The 8,646-nt window shown below is 44.7% G+C and overlaps 1 protein-coding gene across 1 annotated transcript; it reads right to left on the bottom strand.

Moving 5' to 3' along the window:
• Positions 1 to 688: 688 nt before the first annotated feature.
• On the bottom strand, positions 689 to 1,099 carry LOC117359628 (histone H2A-like). Its single transcript, XM_033942786.1, has one exon. The coding sequence runs from the start codon at positions 1,097 to 1,099 to the stop codon at positions 689 to 691; it is 411 nt and encodes a 136-aa protein (XP_033798677.1).
• Positions 1,100 to 8,646: the final 7,547 nt, after the last annotated feature.

Here is an 8,646-nt window from a genome sequence, read left to right as displayed (position 1 = left end):
ATTGCACTCACCTGCCTACCTACCCTTCAATACTGGTTAAATCAAATCTGACTCAAAAGATATCAAGCAGTGTAAAAAGTACTTAGCTGGATCCTGAAGAAAATGAGATCAGATGATAAATACAAAGTCCAATGTTGTTACACTCATCTTCACAAGATGGAAATATAAGTATGTGTACTTGTAGGTTGTTGCAGGTGCTAACAATCATACAACGAACTAATCCATGTTGGTAACGCTGGCTTTGAAAAAAGTATTATAAAAGTGAGTCCCCAAAACAAAAAAGTTGTTTTAACTGCTTCTACAAAAATCACCATATATCCAAAAACTCCAAAACTCCACTACGTGAAAAGTTGAAATATCCAAAATCTCCTCCAATGTCAGATTTGAAATGTGGACCCTGCCAAGCTAGGATCTAACATTGGTCTTTTATTTTGTTTAGGTAGGAGGAAGAGGCTACAAAATATTTGAAAGACAAAACGATGAAAGGCTGAATGAAACTGAAACATTTTCCCTGAATGGGGCAGGACCACTGGTCTGTCCCTGCTGCCCATTTCCCCAAAGCAGATCTGAAAAGAAGGAGGATTTTTGGTTCATTTTGATTTGACAGAGCACCGGGGTTACAGCTTTGGCTTCCCTTGCAAAAGTGGCGGGAAAGAGCAGCAGCAGCAGCAGCAGCAGCTCCTCGACACTAGTACTCCTGCGAGAGCTGCGCGCTCTTCTTGGGCGCCGCCGAGCCCGTCTTCTTGGGCAGCAGCACGGCCTGGATGTTGGGCAGGACCCCGCCTTGCGCGATGGTGACGCCGCCCAGCAGCTTGTTCAGCTCCTCGTCGTTGCGGACGGCCAGCTGCAGGTGGCGCGGGATGATGCGCGTCTTCTTGTTGTCCCGGGCCGCGTTGCCCGCCAGCTCCAGGATTTCGGCCGTCAGGTACTCGAGCACGGCGGCCAGGTAGACTGGGGCGCCGGCGCCCACCCGCTCCACGTAGTTGCCCTTGCGCAAGAGGCGGTGCACGCGGCCGACGGGGAACTGCAGGCCGGCGCGGGACGAGCGCGACTTGGCTTTGGCGCGAGCCTTCCCGCCGCTCTTTTCTTTGCCCGACATGGCTGCCGACTCTATTTTTTGTAAAGCCATGTTGCCTCGGATCCTGTAACCCATTAGATTCAAGGAAGTACACTATCCTTTCTTTCAGCAACACTTCCATTATTTTTCCAACAACTGAAGTGAGGCTCACCGGCCTATAGTTTCCCGCTTCATCCCTGTGACCACTTTTGTGAATAGGGACCACATCCGCTCTCCTCCAATCCACAGGAGCCACTCCCATCTCCAGAGATTTGTTGAATAAGTCTTTAATAGGACCGGCCAGAATCTCTCTGAGCTCCCTCAGTATCCTGGGATGGATCCCGTCTGGTCCCATCGCTTTGTCCACCTTCAGTTTTTCAAGTTGCTCATAAACACTCTCCTCTGTGAACGGCGCAGAATCTACTCCATTTACTCATGTAACTTTGCCAGACAATCTCGGTCCTTCTCCAGGATTTTCTTCAGTATTTGTTTAGCACATTTGCTTTTTCCTCATTACTCTCCAAGTATCGGTTCCCAACATCTTTTAGTTTAGCAATTCCATTTTTCATCTTCCTCCTTTCACTAATATATCTGAAAAAAATTTTTGTCTCCCTTTTTTACATTTTTATCCATTTGTTCTTCTGCCTATGCTTTTGCCAGACATATCTCTCTCTTGGCTTTTTCCAGTTTCACCCTGTAGTCCTTTCTGCACTCCTCTTCTTGGTTTTTTATATTTCACGAACGCCAACTCTTTCGCCTTTATTTTCTCCGCCACTAGTTTGGAGAACCATATCGGCTTCCTTTTTCTCTTGTTTTTATTTATTTTCTTCATATAAAGGTCCGTAGCCATTTTTATCGCTCCTTTCAGCTTAGACCACTGTATTTCCACTTCTTTTATGTCCTCCCATCCTAACAGCTCTTTCTTCGGGTACTCTCCCATTTCATTAAAGTCCGTACGTTTGAAATCTAGGACTGCTCTCCACTTTAACTGTTATATCAAACCAAACTGTTTGATGATTGCTACTTCCCAGGTGAGCACCCACTCGAACATTAGAGATACTCTCCCCATTTGTGAGGACCAGATCCAATATCGCTTTTTCCCTTGTGGGTTCCATCATCATTTGTCTGAGCAGAGCCTCTTGAAAGGCATCCACAATCTCCCTACTTCTTTCCGATTCTGCAGACGGAACATTCCAGTCCGCATCCGGCAGGTTGAAATCTCCCAACAGCAGCACCTCCTCTTTCCTTCCAAACTTATAGATATCCACAATCAGATCCTTATCAATTTACTGCGATTGAGTCGGAGGTCTGTAGACTACACCCACATCTTCTCTTCTGAGAGCAATCCATATTGCTTCTTCCTCTCCCCAGGTACCTTGCATTTCGGTCACTTGGATATTGATCTTTACATAGAGAGCTACTCCTCCACCTTTTTGACCATCTCTGTCCTTCCTAAAAAGATTATATCCTGGTATGTTTGCATCCCATCCGTGTGATTCACTGAACCATGTCTCTGTGATAGCGACAATATCTAGATCTGCCTCTAGCATCAGGGCTTGCAGATCATGAACTTTGTTGCTTAGACTGCGAGCATTTGTGGTCATCGCTTTCCAGCTACTTTTCAGCGGTAATCTCCTTTTTGTATAGATTTTTAAGAAGTGAGTTTCTGATATTGTTTACATTGCAATCTTTACTACCATCACATCTTTTCTTTTGCCAGAAGTGGTCTCTATAATTGTCCTTCATACATACACCACCCCCACCTTCAAGTTTAAATGCCTAGAAACATATTGTCTAAATTTCTCCGCAAGGTTTCTTTTTCCTGCTGTAGTAATATGTAGCCCATCAGTGCAATATAGCTTCTTGTCCTTCCATGTATTTCCCCATCCTCCTATGTACCTGAAGCCTTCTTGATGACACCAGGCTTTGAGCCATCTATTAAAGTCCTCTGTGTTTTTCACTCTTTGCTCTCCCTTTCCATATGCAGGCAGTATTTCAGAAAAAGCTAAAGTCTTTACAAAAGGTTTCAAGCCCTCACCAAGCTCCCGAAAAGCTTTCTGTGCAGCAAGTGTGGAGTTGTTGGCCAGGTCATTTGTTCCCAGATGGATAACAACATCAGTTTTAAAATCTTTAGTTTCTTCCTTAATTAGTCAGTATTTGCCTGGAACTCCTGGTAGCTGAGGATCCTGGAAGACATTTCACTATTTTGGTCTCCACGCCTTGTGTTCCGAGGTTAATGCTTCTGATGATGGAATCACCCAACAGCAATAGTTTTCTGCTTTTGGCTTTTTTATTTGTGCTTAGGGTGTGCTTGTTCTCTTGAGTTACCTTCATTGGTTCCAGTCCCACCTCCCTTCTGTTTTCTTGAGTATCGCAGTGCACTAGTGGAGCGAAGGAATTCTGTAGAGGTAATATTTGTGAAGGTGGATGTTTCTGTGTTACATGTCGCAGTCTTCCTGAACCTACTGTGACCCATTTATTCCTGGGCTGTTTTATTCTTTGAGGTAGAGGTGGTAAGTTTGTATGATTTTGTGGAGTGATGGAAGCTGCTTTAATTGTATTCAATTCCTGTTTAAGTTTGCGGAGCTCCTCCTTAATACTAGCAAGTTGAAGACAGATGGGGCAAGTTTTAAGCCTCCAAATAGTGTGTCTTGGAATTAAAGCACCACAGTGATTGCATAGAATAAAGGTCATCTTGACTGGTTGTGAAGTGACTTGATTTGAGTAGTCCTGATTATTTGGGTCTCTATATATGAACAGTAGTCCCTGGGGTGGGTGGGATTATAAGTCTTACCCTTATTCCTATGAAGAGGAAGAGGAAATACGATTTAACAGAGGAAAGAGAAGGGTTTATTTTTTTGTGTTTTTTTAAAGTAGGAAACAGGGAGGAGGAGAAGAGAAATTAAGCAGATATAATGCTGAAAAACATAGTTAAAAAAGTATAAAACATAATATGACAAAACATGGCATGGTAAGACATAGCATTGCAAGCATAGTATTACAAAGCATGGCTAACATAGTATGACACGACTTGGCAATAATGGTAAGGCAAACGTGAATGACTAAACATAGCATGGAATGGCAAACATCATGTGGCAAACATGACATGAGAGATTGTAGCATGGCAGATATAGTATGGCAAACATAGTATGGTAAATATAGCGTATAGTAGGACAAGGATGGCGAACAGTATGAAAGAGTATGGTAGAACATTGTATGACAAAACATGGTATGGTCAGATATAAGATGAATCACATCAGCATTTGAGACTCGAGACAGTGGAGGGTTGGGGTCCTTTCTCAGAAGGTCTGTAGAATTTGGATTGGCATACTCTCTTAGAGGGTCAGGGGAAGAGGCGAGTTTTTATTGCCTTTCTGATGTTCAGTAGACCTTCTAATGATCTTATGCAGGTAGGTAGTTTGTTCCAGAAACATGGTAGGTAGTGTGAATCAAGTCTTTTTTGGGTGTTCTCAAAGTGGAGGGCATCTCTTGAGGGCATGTGTAATTGCTTTTCTTCTTGTAAGCAAAGCAATTTGGAGTGTAGGGTGGACGTTTGGAGGCCATTTAGGCCTGTACCATGTCATGGAAGAGTTTGTAGGCAACTACTAGCCCTTTGAAAATACATCGTTTGACAATTGACAGTCAGTGGCAATGCGCAATGCCAGGGTGATCGGGTCTCATATGTAGAGATCCTTTAGGAGTTGGATGGCAGTATTTTGTATTTGTAGTCAATGGAAGATTTTTTGTAGTGAGCCCATTAGGAGCACGTTTGCAGTAGTCTATATGGGAGAGGAGTCTGGTTTTGAGAAGTATTACCGTATTTTCTCGCATATAACGCGCGCGTTATACGTGGTTTTTACGTATCGCGCATACCCTTGCACGTTATACGCGTGAGCGCGTTCTACAAAATTTTTTTTACATAGTTCCCCCCCAACGTCCGATTCACCCCCCCCACAGGACCGCTCGCACCCCCACCCTAAAGGACCGCTCACACACACCCGCACCCCCACCCTGAAGGACCGCTCGCACCCCCACAGCCTCCCGACCCCCCCATCATGTAGAAGCTCCTACCAGTGTTCTGCTGCTTCCTCTTGGTGGTCCCGACACCCGACACGATCGGGGCAAGAGGGAGTTCAAGCCCTCATGCCCCAGCCAACCGCGGCACCCCCGACACGATCGGGGCAAGAGGGAGCTCAAGCCCTCTTGCCCCGCCGACTCCCCAACTCCCTGACAATATCGGGCCAGGAGGGAGCCCAAGTCCTCCTGGCCCTCGTGACCCCCCCCCCCCCCCCGCTAGTTGTTCGGGCCAGGAGGGAGCCCAAACCCTCCTGGCCACGGCGACCCCCTACCCCCACCCCGCACTACATTACGGGCAGGAGGGATCCCAGGCCCTCCTGCCCTCGACGCAAACCCCCCTCCCCCCAACAACCGCCCCCCCAAGAACCTCTGACCGCCCCCCAGCCGACCCGTGACCCCCCTGGCAGACCCCCACGACACCCCCACCCCCCTTCCCTGTACCTTTGTGTAGTTGGCCGGACAGATGGGAGTCAAACTCGCCTGTCCGGCATGCAGCCAACGACGGAATGAGGCCAGATTGGCCCATCCGTCCCAAAGCTCCGCCTACTGGTGGGACTTAAGGCGCCTGGGTCAATCAGAATAGGCCCGGGAGCCTTAGGTCCCACCCCAGTGATTTTCTACTTTTTTCATTACGTCGAAAAAATATGAAATGAAAAAATAAGGCCCAGAGTCTATATAGCGTGCCTAAAAAGTGGCTGCTGATCATGTGTCAATCACATGACAGTGCCCTATACAGAATTGCACCTCCGCAAAAGATAGGTGCCAGAAAAGTAAGCCAGGGTTTTCTGGGCCTACATTTCCGTTGCTTATCTTTGTCATGAAGCACACCTATGTAGGTGCTTTAGACTCTTAACACCACTTCCAGCATTAGCCACACCCATAGTGGTATTCGATGGCTTAAAGTACCTTTGTAAGCACGATTCTGGCACGTTTTATTTAGGTGGCAGTAGCACTTTAATGGTGCCATTTTTTGCCTTGTTACTTAATTTAGGTGCTGGTAGAGCATTTCTAGAATTTTCCCCAAAGTGTATAGCCCTTGATGGAGACTACCCCAACTTTGTTGGTTGGTCTGAGAACTTTTCAGCAGCCCTTCATATTCATTTATTGCTACCTAAAGGCCAATATTTACAATTCTAGTAGTCATCATATGAATAAGCCACAAAATAATTATCAAATTAGTACTTTTGCAATCCATTGGTAAGAAGACCTCATCTATGTCTTACCAGCCAACACTTCACATCTCAAGAATTTCATGTCATTAAAAGGCTTTACTAATGTCAAGTTGTTACTCTGTCTTTCTTCAATGAATATTGCAAATGGTACAGAATTGTCTACATTTGAAGGACATACTATAGACAGCTGGAAGGCACAGAAGAACTTGCTTTGCAGTCAAAACAGTAAAAAAATAACTGGGTCCTTTCAGTGCTCAGGAAAATAAATTGAAAATCGGATCACTATAATTTTCCTATTGTTTTTACTCTCAGGCCTACAGCTTCTGTTTTCTTGAATGCATGAGAAAATCATTCAGGTTGTGTTTTTGTACTGAACATTTCTTCGCATGGATGGAGATGACAGTTGGAAAGTGTTCAGCACCAAGGTTATTATAGGCCCAGCAGGAGGCACAAATACCTTGCTGAAGGAGATTTCTGGGCTTATGTTCAGTGAAAATAAAATGTGTGTGTATTGTGTAGGGTTTACAGTCATTGACCACTGGGGAAATCCCCCAAAGGTTAGAAATAACCATTCTACATTCTCACTGTGTGTTACAATGGGATCTATGTTCTAAGGGTGAAGGCACGTCACCAAAATGTACATCATATAAAAAGGCACAAAATGGAAAAATGTCAAATTTTCAGCACTTTTAGAAAGTTGCTACAAAATACGCTCTTCACAGTAGTACATTTTTACACATACGTCACTTTACAGTTTATGTAAATTTCATGTTAATGATCAGCTTTCATGCAAATTCATGAAAATCGTATTAGTTTTCACAAATGAAAAACCTAAAATTCAGGATGACTAGTTTATATCATTTTCAAGAATGAGGCTGCAGTTTTTTAGGCTGTGGTGGTGGATCTGGTCCTGATGTCTAAGGCCTTTTTATTTTTGCTTGGCTAATGGGATATGAAGATCTCTCCTTCATCACTGGTTCTGAATAATAGTGGCTAGCTCCATTATATTGACAGAACAACAGATGTGAGGCCCTGGAACTGCCCTAATACTCACACTATGAGCCTCCCCAACTCTAAGCCCTATCCTGCCCTGCCTTCCAATAAAAAGCAAGAAAGATTCCCACTTGCTTCTGCCCTGTGATCACCTTGGAAATGGATTTCTAGTATGAAAAACACTCCATTCCTGAACCTTTGGGTAGTCAATCCCTTCTTGCAAGAACTCCTATAGGAAGCTTCATTGGCATACTTTTTGTTCTTCTTCTCTTACCTCTGAACTGTCCTTCAACTCCTCAGTTGTCTTCCTACAAGTGAGACAGTAGGAATTTATCTTTTCTTCTTGTATTTATTTTCTCTAAATTTGAGTCTTTTTTGCTCTTTTGTTTGTGAGGCTTTTGGTGCTGCAGAGGATCCCCTTAGTGGGACAGCTCAGGCTGCGGGAAAGCACAGTTTCGAGAGCTAGAGTCTGCTTCCAAGGGGCAAACTGCTCTGCAATGCACCCACTTGGACAGCCTGCATTGCCAGTTTGAGGGCTCAGGGATCGTTCCCTTGGGAGCAATGGTCGCCCCAGGTTCATCCACAGTGGACTTGAGTGCAGGCTGTGAGGTTCCGTTGTGATTTTTCAGGATCAGGGCCAACTGCTTTCTCCCCTCTTTGGTATGCACGAGGTCTGTGGAGGGAGGTGAACTCTCTGACCTGTGAATTGGGCCAAAGAGACAGTCAGAAGACATAAGTAATCTAGATTCTAGGCACATTGAGGCAGAGATTCTCCCTGTAAGGTGCTTGCAGCTTCCATATTTGCAGCTCCCAGCATACAGCATAGCACTGTGAGTAACAGGCTGACAGCCTGGTAAACCAAATGTGGGGAAGGAGGGTGTCTTTAAAACTGTTTACTCTTTGTTTCTGGGGTTAGAGCAAGGTTCCCACCACCTCTAAAATCCTAAAATCAACGGTTATTATTGGTACTAAAATTGCTGCCATGGTGACCATCTTGGATGTTCCAATTTGAATTTAAAAGCCATAATCTGTCTCAAAATACCTTGTTTTCACATAAAAATGGGTAGGGTGGACTCCGCAGGGCAGGAAATGTTGGATTCATGCCCCATTTGTGGCAGATGGCAATCTGAGGAGCATCTAGACAGCAGGGGCAGGGATTCCCCCCTGATTTTATTAAGGTGGAGGGGCATAATCGAAAGGGATGTCTAAGTCCGTTTACGTCCAACTCACAAGTCGTCCAAAGTAAAAAACAGCCTAGGTCACATTTTCGAAAAATATGTCCAAAATTATTTTACTTTCAAAAATCGTCTAATTATATGTCCTGCCGATCTTTATACCACATTTCCA

Source organism: Geotrypetes seraphini, chromosome 4 (genome assembly GCF_902459505.1).
Source record: "Geotrypetes seraphini chromosome 4, aGeoSer1.1, whole genome shotgun sequence".
In the NCBI taxonomy this organism is placed as follows: Eukaryota; Metazoa; Chordata; class Amphibia; order Gymnophiona; family Dermophiidae; genus Geotrypetes; species Geotrypetes seraphini.
Note: the sequence above shows the minus strand (reverse complement) of the source record. Positions and strands in the feature narration are given on the sequence as shown.